At 40.4% G+C, this 24,931-nt stretch overlaps 1 protein-coding gene across 6 annotated transcripts in view; it reads left to right on the top strand.

The window, feature by feature from the left end:
* The window catches only part of slc39a14 (solute carrier family 39 member 14), a 34,947-nt gene extending 15,173 nt beyond the window's left edge, over positions 1-19,774 (top strand). For 2 of the 6 annotated variants that reach the window (XM_034117510.1, XM_034117511.1), the window contains exons 3-9: positions 2,969-3,140; positions 7,396-7,565; positions 10,429-10,551; positions 14,622-14,858; positions 14,998-15,229; positions 17,593-17,777; positions 18,286-19,774. In XM_034117510.1, coding sequence (XP_033973401.1) covers positions 2,969-3,140; positions 7,396-7,565; positions 10,429-10,551; positions 14,622-14,858; positions 14,998-15,229; positions 17,593-17,777; positions 18,286-18,438 — 1,272 coding nt within the window. In that variant the 3' untranslated portion in view covers positions 18,439-19,774. Of the gene's footprint in view, positions 1-2,968; positions 3,141-7,395; positions 7,566-9,022; positions 9,193-10,428; positions 10,552-14,621; positions 14,859-14,997; positions 15,230-17,592; positions 17,778-18,285 lie in introns of all 6 variants that reach the window. The other 4 variants (XM_034117512.1, XM_034117515.1, XM_034117514.1 and 1 more) reach the window with 4 other exon arrangements.
* Positions 19,775-24,931: the final 5,157 nt, after the last annotated feature.

Here is a 24,931-nt window from a genome sequence, read left to right as displayed (position 1 = left end):
TGCTGCTGTCATACAGAACAAACGTAGGGAGTTCCTGTTGTGGGTAAGGTGTGAGACTCGCTTCAGCAACGTGTTTAGTCACGTGTCGCCTGTAATTACCTTTCAGAGGCAGCTGCTCGTCACTGTACACACTGCATTCCATTATTCACAGATGCCACAGTGAAATGTATCTTGTTTTTCTGAGAACAGTTTAACATACAATCGTTGAATAGCATATTGAATACATTTACTGCTGTTGTCAAAAGCACCTCTTGTGTTTCAGCTTCACTTTTTTTCTTCCTCAGGAAGAAAATAGGGAAATTCAATATTATTTACACTGATACAGTATCTATTGACTTTTCAATGTGAGCTTTACGGTTGGATACATACATTAAATAGATTTTAGAAATGGCAAGCTTAGAACACCTTAGAATTACAGACGGTTTGAAAGTCAAATGAGGATAAATGCCAATTTCTAGCTTTATTTAAACTTATATAGAATTGATGAAAAGAAGCAGAAAACATACTAGGTTTGGGTCGGTTAAGGAAAATAATCAATACTGTCTCATCTTACTATTTTTCTTTTTTTATTATGTGATGAATGACACTTCAAATACACCAAAGCCTAATGTGATGTGTTCACATGTGTTTTTTTTGTCTAATCCAGCTGGAACCAAACAAGGCTTACTTTAAAAAACATGTTTCAGTAACCTAATCTGAGTTTCAAAATGTTACCTGAATACTGATTAATTTTGTACAACCTCAATCTGTTTTAGTGTAAAACATAGTTAAGTTCACACACACTATTTTATGAACATATAGGTTCACCTATTGCATTGAAACAAATGAATAAAAGAAAATGAAAACCATAAAGCAAATTCAGCCAGACGTTGTATAGATTCACACTTAGCCTACAGAACAATACAGCTTACAAAGAAGAAATAACATCTGATCCTTTTACAACAAACACTATAAGCTGTTTTTTTGTAACATTGTAATCCTGCTAGCAGTGGCGAGCCGTCAGGGCCCTCTAGGCCCTCTGTGAGGGCCTAAGATATTCCAAAAAATAATATTTAAAAACATTAAAAAAAAAATATTTTTTTTAAATATATATTTTTTTAATATTATTTTTGTTATATTTTTCATTAGTTTTACCGAAAAAAAACTTGATTTAATAAAATAACATTTCCAAAGAAATAAATCCTTCGAATCTGCCTGTTCAGTCTCTGTTTGAATGTCAGTTACTATAGCGGACCTCTCTGCGATTCACAGAGGGCCCGCTATAGAGTGGCGAAGTCCCTCCCACTTACTTCCGGGGTATGGGACCTTATTCCGGAAAAGTTATGCATTGAAGTCAATGGGGAGAGAAAACTTATCTTTCGATCCCGTTTGAATTGTGCCATGAATTACACATATGATGTTTGTCAATCTTAAAAAAATCATTTCCATGTCAAAAAAGTCACAGTTTGTCGTAAAACTGTTGAAATATAAGACTATGAAAAATACGTAACTAGAAAGACTACAAATCCCAGAGTCGCGTAAGTGATGTCACAATTGTTTACCTCCACCATTCAGATACCTAAGATCAGCGCAATATAGATATAATCTATCTATATGGCGCTGGCTAAGATAAGATAACTTTAACAAGATGCCTGTGTGCTTAGTACCAGGTTGTTATTATACCAGCAATGGGTCTTGCTCGTTCTTTTGCTTCCCGTCTGATGAAACGACCAGGAGTGGCTTGATCAAGTTAGCTACCTAGCTAGTAGCTAGCACGTTAGTTAGCATTACAGCCTTGTCATTTTATTAGCCTTAACATGAAGTAACATTAAGTAACCCAAAATGTTAAACAGTAAGAGTAGTAGTCATATTTCGTGAACCCTTTGAATAGTACTGTCACCGGTGTGATCATTCTATAATACACCATTTAATTCCGGGGGAGAAATGCTAACGCTAACGTTAGCATCGGCGATCTTTTCTACTTCATGCTATCTGCACAAATGGTTGACATTAAACATTAAAACGACCAGGCAGTTCAGAGAGAATCAAAGGAAGGCAGGCAGGCAGCTTTGCATGACATTCTTCAGGACGTGTTTCATTGTGGTGATAGTCAATCGTTTGTTGACAAGACAGTAGTGACGGCCATCTTGGTGACGTGTGTGGTTGACCAGAGATGTAGTTCATTGAGCCTTTCACACAAACAAATGTGTTACTTCACAGTTTTACGACACATTTTAATTTTTTTGACTTGCAAAATTATCTTTTAAATTGACAAACATCATATGTGTAATTCGTGGCACAATTCAAACGGGATCGAAAGATAATCTTTCTCTCTCCATTGACTTCAATGCATAACTTTTCCGAAATAAGGTCCCATGGGGCTCAACCGGAAGGGGAGGGACTTCGCCACTCTATAGTAACTGAACGAGAGAGTAATGTCAAATGACAGTACAATTGACCAATCATATCTTCCCTCTAAATGGGTGGGTTTTATTATCGCGGACTTTATGACGAGTTCCGCCCGCTGTGAAACTTTTCTTGTTTCCATAGCAACAACAACTTCCTGTCAACAGCGTGAACTCGCCTTCAAAATAAAACCATGCCAAATTACACTTAAGACATACAACTGCAACGAAAGTAACAAACACAATGCAATATCATTTTCAATGTCAAAGAACACAAATTGGGTTCACAGGTGTTGTTTTGTGTGGTAGAGGGTCGCTGTCATTGATGCGTTTTGCACCCTGGGCCGTTGTTTTGATATTCCGCTGAAGTATACGCTGTGACGTAATAACTCTTTTTTTTTTCTTTTTTTCGAGGGAAGGGGTGGGGGTCAGAGGGCCTAGGTATAAAGCTCACGGCTCGCCACTGCCTGCTAGTAATCCAATTTTTTCGAAATGTAATCTGTTACTGCCTAAGCCTGGCTAAAACAATATTTTAAAATAAAATGCTAACTTCTTTAGGCTAACTGGCTGACTTTAATTTCCAGTGCTTAGCTGCAGACACACTGGCCATTTACAGCATCAGTGAGCAGTCGCGGCTGGATGGGCGGGGCCTCCAGGAGCTGTGCCCCACCATGCTGCAGCAGCTGGATGCTGGCACCTGCAGGGCGCAAAAAGAGGAGGAGTCAAGCATTGGCCCCAGGCCAACGGACGGCGAAGGTGAGCACGGATTTGATACTTATCTTTAACACGCTATTTAGGTATTTATCGATCTTAAGAACAATCAACATATGTTTCTTTTAAGATTCCTGTAATGAACACTAGGTTACATTCTTTTGATTTAGAGCAGCGGTTTTCAAAGTGTGAGGCGCGCCTCCCCGCGGGGGCGCCAGATATGAAGGTAGATATGGTGCAAAATGCGAGAGCCTGTAAAACCTGATGTGAGCACTGTGTGCATACATTTACACTTGTATAAAATATCCACGTATCTGTGAACCAAATTTGGAGTCACAGAAGAAAAAAATAAGTTTTGTAGCTTGTAGACGCAGTCCCCCATTGTTGTTGTGAGCGAAGCACGGAGCTAGAACGGGAGCTGCGTTGGTGTGAAAGGGGCAACAGTAGTCACTTGTTTGTGTGTGACTGACCCGAGCTTGCGCCTCGTCGTTCTGATAGCTCCGCCCCTTCGCTCCAACCCCCCTCCCTCCCCCCACATCTACAGGTGAAAATTACTTTAGCGACACATTCATCGCAAGAAGTGTAGCAAAAGTCAAGGCCGCAGATTCGTCAATTTATACTGTCACAGAGCAGATTCGTGAAGTTGTAATGACTGATTTGAGAGGTCGTAATAACCAAGTTGCAGTTGTAATGGAAAATATATTTTAAAAATATATATTTTTCTGCAAGTGAACATTTCATCACTGAGTTCATTTTTTTTCTACAAGCTACAAAACTTTTTTTTTTCTTCTGTGACTTCAAATGTGGTTCACAGATACGTGGATATTTTATACAAGTGTAAATGTATGCACACAAGCTCAGATTTTTTTCTGCAAGTGCTCACATCAGGTTTTACACGTTCTCGCATTTTGCACCATATCTACCTTCATACCAGAGAGCTTCAGGGGAGGCGCAGCGTCAGAATCTTTTTACGAGAAACAGTGAAATCTAGGTAGTTAACTTCAACTAACTTTATGCGAGCGGCAACATGGATCGATTTTTTGTGAAGTTACCTAAAGTGAGAGAGGAGACAGCGTCTGGCAGAAAGCGTGTGTCACTTGGGGCAGACTGGTCCTCTGTAGAATCTGTAGAATCGCAGAACGGCCGGTCGTCAAGGGCCGTTGACGGCCGGCTCGGTTCGCTGACGGCCGGCTCGGTTCGCTGACGGCCGGCACCGCCCTTCATTTTTTATGTTTTTAAACGGCATCATTGAAGTTGCGCTGACAGGCGACAAAGGTCCACCGTTTCCCCGCAGCGAGGCTCCCCCCCGTTGACAGTTCACTAGCGCCCCCCCCCCCCCTCTTACTGGACCTCTTCGAAATGCAATTGAATACCCCTGCATTATAGCAACAACAACAATAATAATAATAATAGCAATAATAATTGGGAGGGGGTGGCGCGGCTGTTCTTATGTTCTCTGGGGGGAGGCTCACCTTCCCACACTTTGAAAACCCCTGATCTAGAGGATAACAACAAATCCAATGAAAAGACCAAAACTAACAATTAATTAATTGTACTAACGGAGCATATTCCAATGATCATTTTAATAACTAAAGAGGCCCTATTATGACTTTTGGAGTTTTCCCTTTCCTGTAGTGTGTTATATAGGTTTTTGTACATGTTAATGGTCTGCAATGGCTAAAATCCCGGCGTTCCCTCGAGAGGGAGTTTCTCTCCCACACACTCCCCCCCCCCACTGCATCTCCATTGGAATACTTTGTTCACTTCTGTAACATAGTGCGTCACTATGCAACACTTGCGCTTCTATTGGCTAGGGCTCCAACACATTGTAGGCTAAGGGTCGGGACATTTTCGACACATCTCCAAGCATGACCAATCCCAACAGAGACGGCCAGCTGACCAATCAGAGCAGACTGGGCTCTGGTTTCAGACAGAAGGTGAAAAGAGGTGCTGCAGCACAGGCAGTATGAACATCTTTCTGAACATTAAAGCATGGAGACATGTCACAGTAGAGGCACTAAATACAAAGTATGAACCTTAAAATGTGCAAATTAGGGCCCCTTTAATGAGATAATATTTGTTTTGGTCTTTCCAATGAATTTGTTGACTAAAGAAAAAAGTCTCAGCAGCCTTATCCTTTGAATTTATTCTTTAACTGTACTGTACTCTAAATGTACTTAATTGCATTTGTGTTGTCTGTTGGTAAACAACTTTGCAGTTTGTTGATATTTCTTTTTACAGCTTTTGTATCTGTTCATTGTGTAACTAACTAAATTCTGCCTATTCTAGAGAGACTACATCATCATTACTTTCAATCACTAACTTTTGAAAGTTTGTCCTCGTCTCTCTTTTTTTTACAACTGTATTTTCAGCTAATACATGGAGGCTTTAAAAAACACATTTCTCCATCAGATCTGAGCTCCAAATTGTGTGTATTGTTGCCTGGAGACAGTGCTATCATGATGTCCCCAAACGAGATGAAAGCCATAACAATCACGCACAGATAGCCAAGGCTCAGATTAGATTTCTCAGTTTGGCTACAAAAGCAACACATCCTGAAATCGTGCCTCAGTCAGCACATCAGATGGAAAGCAGAGATGTCCTCCAGGTAAAGACAGTGGGACAGGAAACCATGCCTGCCACAAACTGCTCCTCTTTCCTTGGCTGCTGACTCATTGTAACTCCACACGGACTGCTTACTTTACACAACCATTAGGACGTCCTTGCGAGCCCTGGAAGTCATTTTGGTCTCTCCATCCAATTTAACAAGAGCTATAGTTGAGTGGAAACTTAATTTGAATTGCAGTATGTGGCTCTCATAAGAAGCTAGCTGATGACAGACTTTGAGAACGTGGCCATCTTGTGCTATGTCCTGCCCTCGATTGTCAAAAAGCAGCAATGCTTAAAATTGCCTTATTCAGCTTTTTTGGGTTTTTCCCTTTACTGTAGTTCTTTATATAGGTTTTTGTGAATGGTCTGCAAAGGCTAAAATCCCAAAGTTCCTCCAGAGAGAGTTTCTCTCCCACACACTCCCCTCCTGCCTCAAACGGACTCCTTTGTTTACTTCCACAACATAGTGACATCACTATGTAACACTTGCACAGTTGATAAACTTCAAATATATGAAGCCATCGTAGCCTTGGTAAACCAACTCTCACATGTCAGTTAGTTTAACCACACATCTCATTCTTCATCGGGTAGAGGAGAAATATGTTAGCTATCTCTCCCCTTCCACTGATACATGTTTATTTTTCTTATCACTCTCTCATTCCCTCAGCTGGCCTCACACTCGCCCTTGTAGACCGCTTATTTTGGCCTGAGATCTGTTTTCTTTGCCTTGGCTGTGAAGGTCTGCCTGCAGCAGGGAGGCGGAAGCCATGGAAATTCAACTCTCTCTCGTATATCTTGATCCTTTCTCATTACCTAAATGTGATGTTTTTCACTGGTCATGGTAAAGTCAAACCACAAACGGCACGATTTTACTTGTTTTAGGGTGTTGATGCTGATTTAGTATTATCTTTGCTATGTCTACTATTTATCCCTTTTGACACCATGCCTAGCAACTATCTTAAGATGTTCATTATCAACTGCTACCTACAGGCCGGCTGTTTTCAAATGACCCGCGAAACTACTTTGGTGTTATCTTTTTTGAAGAAGAGTTCTCTAGTTTCTTGTAACATGAATAACTTCAGTTCGTATTATGAAATTCAGCAGGAAAAAAACACAGGAGTTGAAGAAACTAGTGATTGAGTTGATCGAGATTGATCGAGATTGATCAAGGTGGAATATGGACCAATCAGAGATTTGTGTCGGTGCTGCACAGGCCAAATTTGAGATGTAGCTAATCTAGGGGCACCATTTTGATAGCACTTTAACTTAAAAGCAAACTTTTACTTTGTTTTTGAGTTGTACTTTATAGAGGTTTGCCTTTGCTTTACCACAAACCCCCTAATCTAGATTCGGTCTCCTTTCTTAGCTATGAGAAGGTACAGTATTTAACAGCATCTGATTAGTCAGAAATCTCTCCTAATTTGAACCTTTCTTTCCCATAAACTTCACAGGTTCTTCAGCCAAAAATGACAGTAAAAGTTTTAACTAATTTTCACTAACCTTATTTAGTTTTTACAGGTGTTTGTTAAAGCAGTGGTTTCCCATTTCTGGCTTTTGACCCTTAAAAGCCACTTGCAACCCTTTTCAACAATTTACATATTTCTGTATTGTGGGCAAAAAAATAACATGTGCATGTTTTAATGTTACATCTTCCTCTCCCATCCAACCTTCCTGCCACTCAAACCTCTAGTGTGGGGTTTTTCTTTCCTGAGCGTCACAATCATCAATCTATTCTCCCTCACCGGAGTCTTCATCATGCCCCTGATGAAGACGCGCTATATGAAACACGCGCTCACCTTTTTCATCGCTCTTGCCATTGGCACGCTGTTCTCCACTGCCATCCTGCAGCTCCTGCCAGAGGTTTGCCATCCATCAATCCATCCATCCATACATGCATCCATCCATCCATCCATCCATCCATCCATACATCCATCCATCCATCCATACAGCCATCCATACATCCATCCATCCATACAGCCATCCATACATCCATCCATCCATACATACATCCATCCATCCATACAGCCATCCATACATCCATCCATCCATCCACATTTTGCATCTTTTCACATCACATTTTTACGGTGCAAACTCACTTCAACGTCCCAAAACACTTCCATTAGGTGAAACGGGCTGCACTTTCAAAAACAATGATAATAAAAAAACTCAAATTGGCCCATGCAAATGCAGAAACATCTTCACCAACTTGACAGGATTATAAAGTTGGCCATTTATCACTGTTGGCAGAGTCAGTCTGTTTCATAATTGTAGGTGTTTTGTCAGTATATTTGAAATGAATAGGTTAGCTATGTTAGTGAACTATCTTACAGCAGATCTTTTAGATTTTAGATACATTTCCAGTGACTGTTGGCCAACTTTTCGCGTTTCTAGTAATGGAAATGTTTTGGGCCATACAATTTTACTTTCCAAATCAAATAAAAAAACACGGTTGAAAACCTCTTTAATTCACACTTATGAAACTAGTGCAACTTTGGGGTCTTATAAGCACTGTACTTGGCCTTTTGGTTTCGATCTCCCCACACTGCATCACCTATCATCTGCGGTGCTTTTCTCTTTGTGTGAACTGCATGTTTGTATCTGCACCATTTCTGGACCTGTAGATGTAGGCCAGCTATGACGTTTTTCTCTGAAAGACAGTCCCCCCTTCTCTTTTTTTTTTTTTTACCGCTGCAGCATGAAGAACGGCTGAAGCAGACTCGCATGAAAACACACATTCAATTTTTTGGCTCATAATTTCAGTTTGTGTGACACAAACCAGGGTAGCTGGGGCGCAACATCAGTGTCCTTCAAATGTAAAGGCATCCCCTTGTTAAGAATGCTCCATTCTCACTGGCTATTTTAAGTTCATTTGCCCCCTTTTGTGTTTGCAGTGATAGCTAGTGTGTACCCCGAGGGCTAGCATAGAGGGACAGATGCACCCCAGTGGACTAGGACAAAAGTGTGTGTGCGTGTGCGTGTGTGTGTGTGTGCAAGTAAACTGTAATTTCACTTTAATCACTTCCCCTCTCTATCAAAATGCTTGGGGTGCGATGACTGCTTCAAAGGACCGATGAAAGGTGGTGTTTGATCTGTTTTCAAATAAGCATGTTTTCTCCGGTGTCTTTAAAAATCTCTTGGTTTTCCTCAGGTTGATTTCATTCAATTCTTCTTTTCTTTTCAGGGTGTTTACTGGCGGGTGCTCTTTATTCCTTACTCTGGTGACTAATCTGAAAAAACCGTGTTCTCAACTAATTACCTCTCTGTCTTTTTTTGCCTTCCCTCTTCTTTTCCTCTCGCCCACTCTCCTCGTTGATCAGTGTGGGGTTATGGGATCCTGTGTGTGACACTGATCTCTCTGTGTTCGCTGGTCGGGGCGAGCGTGGTGCCCTTCATGAGGAAAACCTTTTACAAGCGGCTGCTGCTCTTCTTCATAGCCCTGGCCATTGGCACGCTCTACTCCAACGCGCTGTTTCAGCTCATCCCAGAGGTAGTGTCGCTGCTGCCGTGACTCCCTTAGCTGCAGCTCCATCACAGTGCAGGGTCGCTAGGCAGTCAAAGGAAGAGGATGAATAGTATGAGTAAATAAAGAGGTTTAAACTGTATGTTTTCACCTCCCTTTATTGCGTCAAAACCTGTAATTTAAGCTGAGTTTGGAAACATTTTATTATTTGATGTACACAACATGCCCAGCAGAAGATGCAAAAAAAATTGATTGTATTTGGGTAACCTTTATTAAGTGACAGAAATGAACGGGGGACACAGTGGGGATGACATGCGGCAAAAGGTCCTACCCCGCATGGGTGACAATCCCCTGTTCATTGGTTGCCAGTTCTACCAAATAAGCTAAATGGCGGCCCAAATATGGTAAAATATTTCTTAATTGTTAATCACACAAAAATTATGATAAAATAAATCATAAGTTTGCAAACATATTCAACCCCCCTGTGTTTGGAACAGACACAGGGGTCTTTTGTGTTGGTCAATTACAGGAAATCCAAATCAAATGTGGTCTAAATTACAGGTTTAATTGCAATAATGTAGGTGCTTTTGCTAGGGTTATATATAGAACAGACACACATTATCCCTTAAAACAAAGCTGACATATGACTGACCAAGTGTGTTGGTGATATATGCTGCACATTGGTCGCCATTTAAGTATCTGAAGTTTAAGAAAGAAACCTGACTAAAAGTAAATATGGCTACAGTCCTCTAGAAGCCTTTAGATGTACTTGTATAATATTTATAATTGAATAATTACCCTAATTCATCAATTATTGTTTTCTCTTTACATTGAATTTGATCAGTTTGGTTAACAAGGGAAGCTTAGGTACATGTTTAAGCAAGGTTCAAACTCAAGCCTTACTTAAGGAGTGGTATAACCCACAAGTATGGGAAAGCGTGTGTTATGGCTTTAAATGCCGTCTAGACACCATGGCCAAGTTTACAGCTGTTGTGAAATGTATTGCATAATTTCACAGAAAAAAGAGGAGGTTTCTGTCTGATATGACAGCTTAATACACAGCCTACAGCCTCTTAGAGTTCAAACATTCACTAACCGCTAATTGTTCAACTGAAAAATCCTGCCAAATGACATTTGACAATTGTTTCAAGCAACACCTCATTTAAAAAATATACACACCAGGTGATGCCAGGCAGTAATTATATAACAGCTACTATAAATAACCATCAGAAACTGATATCATCTTCTTTCCTGCAATGCTAGGCCTTTGGTTTTAACCCCATGGTGGATAACTACGTGTCCAAATCAGCCGTGGTCTTCGCTGGCTTTTACCTCTTCTTCTTCACTGAAAAGATCCTCAGAGTGCTTCTCAAACAGAAAAATGGGGTGAGTACATAAACAGCAAGAATGATGTGATGAAAAAGTTGCTCTCAAAACCAAACTGAATCTGAGCAATAATCACCTCCATTTATCTTTAAAATGACCAATTCTGCAAATCACATATTTAAAAGGTTAATTAATTCATCTGTTTTATGGCATTTTGTTTTACAAAAACAAGTTCCCATTAAATCCATTTTGAATACGCACATTCAGTGTTATCGACTACTGTAAACGCCAATCAGCACATCCCAATGTATGCTAAGTCAGAAACACTTCTAGTTGGGGACTGGCTTCAGTAGAAGCTGCTGGGACTCCCAGCAGCTTCTACTGAAGCCTTCCGAGTAAATCGCCAGAACGCCGACACCTCCTCATCTCCACCGCTCCCATGTTTTATTTTGTGTTGCCATAAGTTAGTCTCTTTGCGTTTGTGCGCTGGGCTAATGCTAATGCTATTAATGCTAATGCGAGGATAATAAAATGGCAGCTTCACAAAACCTTTTGGGAGTTATACGGGGCGTGGTTTGCATTCCGCCCAGCCAATCAGAAATAGGAACCTTTTTCTCCCACGAAAGTACCTGCTCTCTAGCAGGGACGGAAAAGGGGGTAAAAAGGTTCTCATTAACTAATTTTAGTTCCGGATTTTTTTGGTGTGAACGCAACATCGGAACTAAAGTGGGAAAAGTACTGCGGTGTGAACGCGCCTATTGGAACTTTAAATCTAAGTATTTGCTCCAGTCTATCCATATATTGTTGATATTCATTTCATTACACTATAAGGGTCCCTATTCTGCTCATTTTCAGGTTCATATTTGTATTTTGTGCCTCTATTGGGACATGTCTCCATGCTTTAATGTTCAAAAAGCTCTTTATTTTTCTTATACTGTCTGTGCTGCAGCACCTCTTTTCACCCTCTGTCTGAAACCAGAGCCCAGTCTGTTGTGATTGGTAAACCGCTTAGAGATGTTCAGCCCCTTAGACTATCACGTATAATGTATGGATCGGTTAAATGTGTTTTTCTTTAAATTAACTTGGTGCAGTGTGAGCCTTGGTGAGTTGTAAGTCCGGAGTTGACGAATATAGATGGGCCGAAGAAAGATAAACAAGAGTAACACTGAATCAACATCTCTGTTACAGTCTCAACAAAACGATCCTCTGCCAGCCTCACAGAGCTGGTATTTATGGCAGCTTTAAACAGCTTGTATCCAAGGTCAAGACACAAAACGGTATTGTGGAAACCAGGACTAACAATCAAAGGAGAACCTACCGTGCTCTGTTCCCTTTTCTGTCATTGGTTTCCCTTAATAAAGAAAAGGTGCACCATCAACTCACGGATCAAAAAGACGTCTGCCAAACAAGACTTTTAAAAATTGGATGAAAAAACTGTCTAGGGTACAACGAACATTTTACCAAAACCAGTTTAGCTAAAAAATATGGCGACTGTACACGTCATTGCAAGAATATTAAATTGATGTGTATTGCACTGTCTTTCAGTTTATCAGTCAACATGCCATACGGTAAAAGAATGCTTCAATGTTTTATTTTTTCTAGATTTGAACCACAATTAGCTTGGAACCATATTTTCTGTGAAATTTCTGAATTCTGTAGAAAAAAAACTAATATTATTTTGCTCAATATTTAACAATTATAATACTGGAGTCCTATGATGTTTCCATAATAAATTGTGAATAAGATACTTTTTTTAATGAATTTGACAAAAAAAATCATTAATATTGAATAATAATTGGATCTTACACAAATAATTGAATAATAAAATATATATATAATGTTACTAAAGATATTTGAATCCTACTGAGAGATAACGTTGCAGATTAAATTATAGTGGAGTAGAATGTGAGGTTTTTAAATCCATAATTGGTCATTCATTTTATGTATTTTACGTGTTGATCCTCCACACCAATCCGTTGTAACGTTATCTAGAAGTTCAACAGATCAGATTGTTATTTGTTCATAACACATTTAAATAGTTACTTGTATTATCTGTTCATCAGTGTCTGGTTTAACCAGTTGAACAGGATGTTAGGGCCAGAGGCAATGATGAGTTGATTTCAGATTACAGTAGTTCACCAAAAGGAAGTGTATCTTAACATTATGTAAGCTGGCTCCCCACTATACTCTTACGTGTCCTTCAGAAAGGAATGTTCAGCTGTCTATGCTTAAAAAGTCAACAGAAAATTCTTGTTTGCCGCACTGAAAAAAATATGCGACTCAGAGGAATCATTTATCATTTACTGGGTGAAGGTTTTACGCACTTGACTTCATTTACGAACTGATGTCACAAAGTTTAACTCTTTCCCTTCTGCTGCGCATATTTCATTAAAGAAACAAGAATTTACCTCTTTTCACCCTCTGTCTGAAACCAGAGCCCAGTCTGTTCTGATTGGTTGGCTGGATGGCCAACCAATCAATGTGTTGGAGCGCTAGCCAATAGAAGCACAATTGTTACATGGTGATGTCACTATGGAGTGCAGTGATAATGTATGTTGCAGTTGCTTATACAGTTTTCTGATAACTGGTATGCAAATCTATAGTCACATTTGTGAAGTTACAGAACACATTTCCCCCAAAATAGGATTCTTAAACTTGAATGATTTCATTCACAAAAAGCAGCAGTGAATGGGTGGTGATTCTGGGAAAGTTGCTCCACCTTGTGGTTACTCGGCTTTAAGCCATATGGTCCAGCCAACCTAATTAACAACTAACACGTTTACGTGCTGATCCTATTACACACGCTCTTTGACCCATATTGGCGCCTGCAAGTACTGCTGTCAGCTTTTTTCTTTCACTGCAAAAAAGAAACCCTTTAACAATTCTGGTGAAGTGTTACAGAGCAAAACACTGAATTTGACTTTACCTGCTTTGACTTTGTGGTAGATGTGAGCCAGGTTTAGAGTCACTGTCCCTGCAAACTTAAATAAGATGAACAAATAATGAATATGTGATTGTTGTGATCAAATCATTTTACAATAGAGTGTTGTGAGAATTAGTCAGAATCTCAAGCCATCATGCGGAATATGACCTTTTTTAAAGAGGCCCTACTATTCCTTTTGGGGCTTTCCCTCTCCTGTAGTGTGTTATATAGGTGTTTGTGCATGTTAATGTTCTGCAAAGGCTAAAATCCCAAAGTCCCCTCCAAAAATCGGTCACACTCCCCCTTGCCTGAAACACGCAACCTTGTGACATCACTATGTAACACTGCCGCTTCTAGTGGCTAGCGTTCCAACACATTGTAGGGGAGGGACATGTCTAAGCGGTTGACCAATCACAACAGAGCGGGCCAGTTAACCAATCAGAGCAGACAGGGCTCTGGTTTCAGACAGAGGATGAAAAGAGGTGCTGCAGCACAGGCAGTATGAGGAAAATAAAGAGCTTTTTTGTCATTTTATTTTTGTTATCCAAGGATGCAAGTTTAATGAAAAACAATAATTTGTTTACGAATACAGCTGTCGTAAAGTTTTTTATTGGAAACCAATTGTATTGGACTTTGAACCCGAACAGCTAAAAAGTGCTTTTCTTTATGCTATTTATATTGTGTTTGTGTCTGCAACTTCCATGGTTGCTCACTCTGTGTGAAGTACCTGAAATGGAATATGTGCTATAAATAAAGTTTTGGCTGCTTGCATTTGCATGGCTGTTGTGTATTCCTGAGAGAGGCAACAAAAACAATCAAGTGGAAGTGGTAACACAGAACGCAGAAGGAACGCTATGTTTGTGATTCATTTCAAAATAACTTGAGCGTAAATTCTCCTCTGTTTTTTCTCTTATTAATTTAACAGATTCAAGGTCATTTTTTTTGTCATGAAGAATAGATCCACAAGCAATAGAAACCAGAATCAGAATCAGAAACAGGTTTATTACCAGGTAGGTTTACACGTACGAGGAATTTGACTTGATGTCGTGGTGCATAAAAACAAGAGAACTAGAAAAATAATAAAAATAATAAAAAATATATAGTAAAAAATACTAGATAATAGATACGCCAATATCTATTATATATATTACTTATGAATAATACTTCATGAATTGTTCCTGATATCTGTTGTCTCTCTGTATCGCAGGGCCAGGGCCAGGGCCAGGGCCAGGGCCAGGGCCAGGGCCAGGGCCAGGGCCAGGGCCAGGGCCAGGGCCACGGTCACAGTCATTACCCGAGTGCAGATCATTACTCGACCCCTGACGGAGATGTGGAGGGCGAGAAGGAGAAGCTGCAGCAGAACGGAGAGGCCAGCAGTCTGGCCCTGGGCAAAGTGGACGCAGGGGAGGGGGAGCTCATGCTCAGCCCCGCACAGACACCACAGGTTAGGCTGGGGTGGCAGAAAGTGTTTTCTTTTACCTAATTGATACACATTTTTCTTAGTATTGAGAATTTATTTGCTCAGAGTGAGTTCATACATTTTTTTTTCATCTGATGGGTGTCCGTCACTCTGTTCATCCCAGGACTCCCAGAGCCCAGAAAGTGGGGGTCGGTCCCGCAGTGGCAGGGGCTGCTATTGGCTGAAGGGGGTCGCATACTCCGACATCGGCACGCTGGCCTGGATGATCACATTGAGCGACGGCCTGCACAACTTCATCGACGGCTTGGCCATCGGCGCCTCCTTCACTTCCTCCGTCTTTCAAGGCGTCAGCACCTCCGTGGCCATCCTGTGTGAGGAGTTCCCCCACGAGCTCGGTGAGTCTGCACTTTATACAGTACTGCAGTGGTGACGTATTTTTGTAGGCCAAACCCAGAAGTGAGCAACCCCGCGAAGAGACACAGTGGGATCTTTTCATTGGATTTTGGAATATTGCGGAAAAATCAACGTTTATCATACTTACACATTTTGCTCAGCAGGATAATCTCCAGATATTTACGCCATATTGTGATTTGCATTAGCCAGAAGTAAAAAGCTAACTTTTGGCAAAAAATGAGCTATATCACGGTCGCATGGCTGCAACAAGACCCCAGAAAGTGTGCCGGACGTTGAAGCAAATTATTTTAGCGGCCAAACGATGGTACTACAACTTCTGTGTCAGTCTGTGATGTCAATGGGCCCAAAAATACTTACATTGGGAGAGACGTCTCTAAATCAGCGGATTTTTTTTTCTCTGAACTAAATCAACTACCAAGCAAAACCACTTGTATAGCCCTTATTTAAATCCTTATGGTCTAAAAGTTTTGAAATGCGCTAAAATGCTCATTCTCTATGGGCCCAGATAAGGATACTTTTTCTCTCAAGAGTCGGGAAATGTTTTATTCATGCCTCACTGAGCAACTTTCGTAGGAAAGAACAGGGTCTCGCCTCCAACGCTGTATCCAGTTCTCTTTGTACACCCATGGGCTGCACATCACCACCGCTAAGCTAAAGTGGCTAATGTTGGACGTATTGACGTTTTGTAGTCTCATTTAGCCATTTGTTAGCAATTGTGGTTTTTATGACACATAGAAGCTTTGTTCACAAGTAGGGTATTTACCAGAGGAGGGAGTAAGTCCTACATGTGCAAGTCATGAGCAAGTCTCAAGTCTTAACCTACAAGTCTCAAGCAAGTCCCAAGTCACTGTGGTGAGAGTCAAGCAAGTCAAGTCATTGCTCAGGTCAAGCAAATCACAAGTCAAGTCATACGAAATTCTGATGAATAACCCCAGTTTTTAACTGATTTAACCGCATTTAAATCAGTTAAAAATATTGTGGTTATGAAAAGTTTAGATTTATTTTCCAACATAAACAGCAATGGAGAGTGGGGCACTGAAATTATAACCCTATAAGTTCTAAAAGGGCTCTAAAGTGATAACAGGAGTACTACACAAATATTTTACATCAACATGTTAAGCCTCCTGCCCTGGCTCCCCTTCAGCGGGGTCACAGCATTCCTCCATGATCTGTCTAAGGTGATCCCATATGACACTGTCTCATTGTTTTCTAACTGTGTCTGCGCACAAAGAATATTGCATCAAGCCAATGCTGTGTGTGTGTGTGTGTGTGTGTGTGTGTTGTGTGTGTGTGTGTGTGTGTGGGTGTGTGTGTGTGTGTGTGTGTGTGTGTGTGTGTGTGTGTGTGTGTGTGTGTGGTGTGTGTGTGTGTGTGTGTGTGTGTGTGGTGTGTGTGTGTGTGTGTGTGTGTGTGTGTGTGTGTGTGTGTGTGTGTGTGTGTGTGTGTGTGTGTGTGTGTGTGTGTGTGTGTGTGTGTGTGTGTGTGTGTGTGTGTGTGTGGTGTGTGTGTGTGTGTGTGTGTGTGTTGTTGTGTGTGTGTGTGTGTGTCATAGCCAGCATGTGGTCGCTGTTCTAATGAAAGTAAACACAGTGAAGGCGTTGCGTAAAAGGCACAGCTCTTTGCGCGCTGGTGCTGCACTTCTCAGAGGCGGAGTTACACGTCCCGCTGCCTCCTGGTGCTGTAGCGATTTCATGAAGTGAATGAGAGTCCGAGTTCGAAATATATCTAAAATAATGTATACTGCCATTTCCCAACATAAACATAACAGTCTGCAATGAAACGGTTGTCTCCTGTGTGCTCCACTTCCTACTTGGCGCTCCGGTAACTTTCTCGTGCGAATGAGATACAGTATCTTTTTTTTTCATTGCCCTTTAGGGGCTCCGTACAATACAAAAACAAATGCAAATATTTAATAAAAAAAAGTAAAGTCCTTTCGAGTCATCTGTCTCAAGTCATGAATACCAAGTCAAAGTCAAGTCTTATATCAATGTTAGTCAAGCAAGTCTCAAGTCCAAAAATATGCGACTCGAGTCCCCCACCTCTGGTATTTACTGTCTTATTTTATGTCATAGAACAAAACATGAACATCTCTTGTGCTTGTGTTAACCACACACCTTATCTCAAGCATCACATCAAAATCAAGTAAAAAAAATCATCAACTTTGAGACAAGGGAACCAGATGTAATAAAATGCTAACTCACTACCAGGTTGTAGGACTTATTCCTGCAGCACTCTGTTTAAGCCAGTCGATGTTTCCTATTGGCATGTTGTTGCCCTGAGCGTCTACAAATCCAATAAATGTCATTTCTTCTCTTCATGATGTAATCTTTCTGTCCTCTTCCAGGAGACTTTGTGATCCTGCTGAACGCTGGCATGAGCATACAGCAGGCTCTGTTCTTCAACTTCATGTCGGCCTGTTGCTGTTACCTGGGCATGGGCTTTGGCATCCTTGCCGGCAACAGCTTCTCCCCCAACTGGATCTTTGCCCTGGCGGGGGGAATGTTCCTCTACATCGCTCTGGCAGACATGGTCAGTGACTTGGGAAAACATAGATACAAGTGTTGTAAGGGAGGATGTGCCATTATGAGGGTTCTCATTAGACATACAGACTTCTTTAAGAAAAAAAGTTCTCCAAACACATTAGGAAGAGGCTATTTTTAGATCCTTTATTTAACCTCATTGAGATTAAAATCTCTTTTTCAAGAGTGACTTAGCCAAGAGGGCAGCATGAAACATGTTACAACAAATGAACACAAAACAATACAGGCAGACGAATACAGCTGTCGTAAAACACAAATGAAATGGCATATTAACCAGTCAAAATAAAATAAACTGTTATAAAACATTAAAAACTGGCACAATTTTAAAACGACTTCAATTAGGGGATATAAGAGCAATCATATTGACCAATGGTTTCTTGTTCTGTGTCCTTTTAAGATGGACTTGAACTCCCCCCATATTTGGAATTGGAGAAAGTAGAATAAGTTCAGAGAGGTTTAAAAAAATATAAATGTCTCTGTTTCTTTCTGCTTCTCAGTTTCCAGAGATGAACGAGGTGAGTCGTGAGGAGGAGGATGCGGGCGGCAGCAGCTTCCTTGTCATTTTTGCCATCCAGAACGCCGGCCTGCTGACGGGCTTCTCCATCATGCTCCTCCTCACCATGTACTCGGGGCAGATACAGCTGGGCTAGCCCCGCCTCCTCTGGACCAACACCTACTCTGACCAGCATGAAATGAAACTGAGGTGTCAGCGTGTTTGTGCTGGGGTAAACTGACCCCAAGGGGAGGGAACTACTTTCTCTTTTCCGATCCCCAGTTTCCAGGACCCCGGAGTCTGGGTAGTTTGGCTGCTGTGCGGCAGGTACCCACACCTCCTCTACCGTAAATATTTGAGTAACCGTTCGTTCAAAGTTCACACGTGCAGTAGATCCCAACAGAAGGGGGCAGGCTTCTTTGTTTTAGGTTTTGTCAACCTTTCCCTGACAGCTGCTTAAAGTCTAGAAATATCAACTGAAGCATCGTCTGCAGGGACGAGTTAAAGACTTTTGAACTTATGTGCAATACTCAGCCAGTCACACTTCTCTCTATTCCCCAGACTACTGATCAGCCATTTTGGCTTCTGCTCTTGTGATTCCCCCCCCCCTCGTTCTTTTCCTCAGTGTACGTCATTGAGCCACCACTGTAGAGATTCAACAGTATTTATATCACTTATGGTCTTTGCCCGCAACGCTTCCTCAGGAGGTGGGAAAAGCACAATCAGGTTACAGCCGCTGTATTAATAACATTATTGAGTCTCTACTGTTCTGTTCCCTCCTTTTCCTTTTATCATTACATACCAAAAATAATTTGTTACGGATCTAAACTGGAATTTTAATGAAGTTTCGACGTCAAACTGACTTCCTGCTGGACTCTGTTGTTCGTGCGTTCATTTTTTATACATGAGAAGAAAACCTGAAGACCAAATATGGGCAGGCCATTGAGAATGGTGAAGGGCTACACAGTGACGTTTGGTGGGCAAACTTCTCTTCGGCATGCAGTCGGATATTCCTCAATGAGGCCTGGTTCGGATATGTGAAGCGACATAAAGAGCAGAGTTTTTGGCTTCATCCAGGCAACATTTTTTTCCATATAGTTAACCATCTGTGCCCCTTATTAGCAGTGAATATATATATTTTTTTTCTTTTTTTACAGTGACATTCAAAATACTTTAAGCTGAATCATTATGCACACACACACCTCGCCTTCTTTACTGTAACCTTATCCATATTAATCACACAAAATACTGAAAAATGAAGTCATATACTATATATTAGGTTGTTATGACTAACCTGTGAGTTACATTACATGGCCCAAAGTATGTGGACATGCTTGTATGCACTTTTGGTCTGGGGCAGTATTTCATTGTTGGCTCCAATTTGTCCCTCTAAAATATTACTGTTGTGTTTGATTTACAGATTAATATATATAATATCTGTAGAACTTTGACAGCTATTGTTAGGCAAAATATAAATATTTCTACAAATTGTAGCACAAGCTAGGTTGAGCCTTACTTCAATGAATAGCTGAAACAGTTAGTCAATTCATCCATTTACCCTGCAATGATGTTTTTTTCAGTTCTTTTTTTGGTTAATGCTAATGTTTGTTTTGTGGCAAAACTCACTGGCTCCAGCCATTTTGCCATGTTGGTCAACAAAAACCAATCAGAGCAGACTGGGCTCTGGTTTCAGACAGAGGGTGAAAAGAGGTGCTGCAGCACAGGCAGCATGAGAAAAATAAAGAGCTTTTTGAACATTAAAGCATGGAGACATGTCACAGGAGAGGCACTACATACATATATATATGACCCTGAAAATGAGCAGAATAAAGCCGCTTTAATATCCACATACTTATGGCCAAAGAAAACGGTTTATGATCTGTATTTATTTTGAAGGGTAAAACAGCCATTCGCACCATAGCAACATCATCTTTTGTGGAACTGTTAAGACCACAAATCACTCGCCATATATGATCCATATTTAGTGAGAAAATTAAACGCAGAATAAATGTTCCATCCTCACTAACAAACCCACCGTTCTGTAAATTCATGTTATTATATATGTTTTAGAGATAGAAACTGGAAGTCATAATGGCTGTCTCCTTGACAGACCTCACTTTTTGTGTTTTTCCTGAAAGCTTTTTAAACGTGTACCATGAGGTACAGTATTACTGCTGCTGTATGGGAGGTTATGTATCGATGTTTGAGCCATACGATATTTATTTTATGCTTTAAACTCAAAATGAAGAATTCAGTGTCAGTTTACAAAACATGTAACTATACAAATGTTGTTTTGTTTATCTTTGCTTCAATATTTAATTTTGATTAAATGGGATATTGGATTGCATATTTAAATGAGTTTAAAAAGTCAGATCTTATACACACAGATGCAGAATTGCTGGTCAGTTATTATAATCTAAACTTTGTAATATTAAGGTCAGACACAAACCATTCAATCAGATGATGCCTTCAGGAGCACACGGACGACAACGGTGCAGTAACATATACAACAGAAGTTTCCCTTTTTGAACGTCAAATTAACCAATCAATTTGTTTTTCTTGAGATTTTAAAAATATTCTTATTGTAATTTAAGGGAATCCTCATCAGCTTTCTCTGTCATGGAAATCTTTTTTATAAACGTCCTTTTTCCTAGAAAATCATGTGTCATTGTCTTGTTTTTTTAACCAAAGTATGTTATTCCTAATAAACTGTTCTCCTTAAAGTTTTCCCTTAAGACAAAGCTCAAAATACCGATTTCATATTCTATATTTATTTTTTGAGCCACTAACCCTTTAAAGGAGTACCTTACTTTAAAATACAACTTAAAGGTGGGGTAGGTAATTTTGGAGAAACCAGCTCGAGATCGCTAGAATTTGAAAATACACAGCCGGAAAAAATCTGCCACTTCCTTACAGAGCCCCTCCTCCAACACACACGAATGCGCACATGACCAATGAGGGCACGAGATAAGTTTGTGCACAGATGGAAGGCTGACAGGCAGGTAGGCCATCCAGTTATTTTAGCCGGGCCGGCTAAAATGATTGGTCGTGCTTTTTACAGTACTACGGCTTCCACAGATGACATTTTTGTATGGATTTTTTGTCAAAGCACTTAAAATATTCATTGCTATCGGGATGTTAAGAGCATTCCATGGAATATAACAAAAAGTGTATCTCGAGCCGGTTTCTCAAACTTACCTACCCCACCTTTAACCTAAAACGTTTCATAATTTAAAATATTCATATTTTAAAGTAATTATTGACAATGTAACTATAATAGAATTACAATATTTGTATAGTAATATAGTCACTACAGCTTTTTTTTGTAGTGTCATTCCTGATGCTTTATACAGTTACTCATCTCAATACATTTAGAATATCATGGAAATGTTGATTCATTTCAGTAATTCTATTTAAAATGTGAAACTCATATATTATATAGATTAATTTCACAAACTCAATTATTTCAAGTGTTTATTTGTTTTAATCTTGCAGCTAATGAAAAGCTAAGTATCTCACAGAAAATTTGAATATTGAAAAAATGCAATATTGTAGACTCAGCTACTGAACTCAAAACACCTGCAAAGGTTTCCTGAGCCTTTAAATAAATGGTCTCTCAATCTGGTTCAGTAGGCTACACAATCATGGGGAAGACTGCTGACCTGACAGTTGTCCAGAAGACAGTCATTGACACCCTCCACAAGGAGGGTAAGCCTCAAAAGGTCATTGCTAAAGAAGCTGGCTGTTCACAGAGTGCTGTATCCAAGCATATTCATAAGCTGAGTGGAAGAAAAAAGTGTGGTAGGAAAAGGTGCACAAGCAACAGGGATAACCGCAGCCTTGAGAGGATTGTCAAGCAAAGGCCATTCAAAAAGCTGGGGAGCTTCACAAGGAGTGGACTGAGGCTGGAGTCAGTGCATCAAGAGCCACCACGCACAGACGTATCCATGGGATATAAGTGTCGCATTCCTCGTGTCAAGCCACTCCTGAACCAGAGACAACTTCAGAAGCGTCTTACCTGTGCTAAGGAGAAAAGGAACTGGTCTGTGGCTCAGTGGTCCACTTGAAATAATAATTTTTTTGTGAAATGAATCTATATAATATACGAGTTTCCTTTTTTAATAGAAATATTGAACTTAAAGGTAGGGTATGTAAGTTTGAGAAACCGGCTCGAGATCGCTAGAATTTGAAAATACACGACCGGAGAAAATCTGGCACTTCCTTATAGAGCCCCTCATCCAACACACACGAACGCGCACATGACCAATGAGGGCACGAGATAAGTTTGTGCACAGATGGAAGGCTGACAGGCAGGTAGGCCATCCAGTTATTTTAGCCGGGTCGGCTAAAATGATTGGTCGTGCTTTTTACAGTATTACGGCTTCCACAGATGACATTTTTGTATGGATTTTTGTCAAAGCACTTAAGATATTCATTGCTATCGGGATGTTAACCTGTTAAGCCCTGAGCCTGTTTTTCAGGTCTCAGGCTCGAAAATGACATTCCCTGAACAAATGACCATATCTTCCCTTCTAAAAGGGTTAAATTAATAATCTTTTTTCTCAAAGTAATGATAAACCTGTGAGTTGGATGTAGAAAACTCAGAATCAATATAGATGTTTTTTATTTTAAAGAAAATTCAGATTTTACATAGTAAAAAACTGTAAATTATAGTGTCCGTCCAAAAATTATTTTGTACTTATAGTGAAAACTACCCTTGGATGATGGTAAGGTAGACTAAAAGCTTTAGGAATCCAAAGTACAACATATAATAAGTACCCTGTATCAAGATTGATGCAAAACAAGTGACATTTGACCTTTATAGAGAGATTTAGCAAAAAGAAACCACTTCTGGGGTCATTTGGGTGGATTTTCTATATCTCTGGCCCCCCTTGGTCGATTTTGATGGTTGACACCTCTTTCTGACCGTTGGAGCCAATAGAATCGAAGGGGGAGTCCCCCACACACACTCATTGTGAAGAGAAAAGGTGGGGGCTTCACGCATGTAATTTTGCATCAGAGTGAACCTACTGTATCTCTAGCTTTGACATCTGGAAACGGAAAAGCAGTTTTAATGCTTATGGATTATCAGAAATCATTTCAAAGGGACACAGACACATTGGATTAACCTATGGATTAACTTCAGCAGCGTTTTTATCATTTTAATGCCATTGAAGACCACTTTGGAGAGACTACAGAGCCAAGGTAAAAATGTTAGCATTTTTAGCTACCTAGCGTCACCTGTTTTGATGTCCGTTTTTGCTTATAACGTCGCCATTTAGTATAATTCAGTGATAATGTGGGTGTCCATCGATTCTGTGTCACCTCACGATGTGAAACGATGTCATGGATGTAGAGAAGAGATAAATAATAAGGTTTTGTGAGTGATTTTCGGTGCAGTAAGGTGTTAGCATTTTTCGCTCATTGCTAATTCAGAGGCTCAGTGTTAGCATTGTGGGTTTTATTTTGAAAAAAATATAAAAATTATCAGTTAGATGAGTTTCTTCCCGTTACATGGATATAAAACATTCATAGTTTATTAAATGAACATGCCCTCAGACACTGTTTCCTGCAAGATGTTGCGGCAGTGCCCCGGTACCGGGGTCTCTCGGGCTTAACAGGTTGAGCATTCCATGGAATATAACAAAAAGTGTATCTCGAGCCGGTTTCTCAAACTTACATACCCTACCTTTAATCAACCTTTCCACGATATTCTTATTTATTGAGAAGTGTACCTAGTGTATATAGATAGATAAATGTATCTTTTGATAAATGAACCCTCTTGTGCTGCGCTCTGGTGCCCACCAGGGGGCAGTAAAGACAGGCAACTGTAAAAGACAAAACAACATTACGTCACTTCCGGGCAGGACACAGGTGATTAGAAACGTTAGGAAACTGAAACTGTAGAAAGCTGCCAGGGCTCGAGCTTAAGGACCTCCCGTCGTCCCGGGGCCGAAAAAAATCGGGTCGGGGAGGATACAAATTAATTTTGGGACGAATTTGGGACGAGAGTTAAAATAAAAATACCCTGCTAACTCTACTACGAACGGCGATGAAAATGAAACTGACTGCACGTTTTGTGTAGCACACAGTTATTAAACCTCCTTGTCAACATAAACACACACAAAGCATTTAGCAACCCGCGAAATACACACAGTACGTATAGCTACAGCTGTCAGCCAGCCGTACAGCTGTGATGTAACTACCATTTTTTTACCCCGGAGCGGTGCGGAGAAACGAAACTTAACTTATGAAGCAGCTTTTGACGGCGCGCTATGCATGGGGCACCCGAGAGGGGGTTTCCAGACATGTCATTGCAGCTGAGATGAGAACTCTCCATCGCATGTAGTCCTTAGCAATATGCTGCGCCTCTCCCCATGTAGGGATGGGTACCGAGCCCCGGTATTAAACGGGCCCCGGGCCGGAATTATTAAAGACAGTGGTAGAGACATTTAAAACATATATGTCATATGTATTATTGCTACATGAACATTATGTTGCAGTTTTAGTTTCGCCAACTCCGTTTCTAATATGCAATAAGACTACAAAATGCGTCTATGATGTATTTTCGATCTTATTTTCGATCTTTCCAATCCAGACGAGAGAGCTCTCTCCTGTGTGCGAGGGGGCGGGGCAGTTTGTAAAGGTCT

This window comes from Trematomus bernacchii, unplaced genomic scaffold, assembly GCF_902827165.1.
Source record: "Trematomus bernacchii unplaced genomic scaffold, fTreBer1.1, whole genome shotgun sequence".
NCBI classification, from domain to species: domain Eukaryota; kingdom Metazoa; phylum Chordata; class Actinopteri; order Perciformes; family Nototheniidae; genus Trematomus; species Trematomus bernacchii.
The sequence above is the reverse complement of the archived record's forward strand: the minus strand, read 5'-3'. Positions and strand labels throughout refer to the sequence as shown.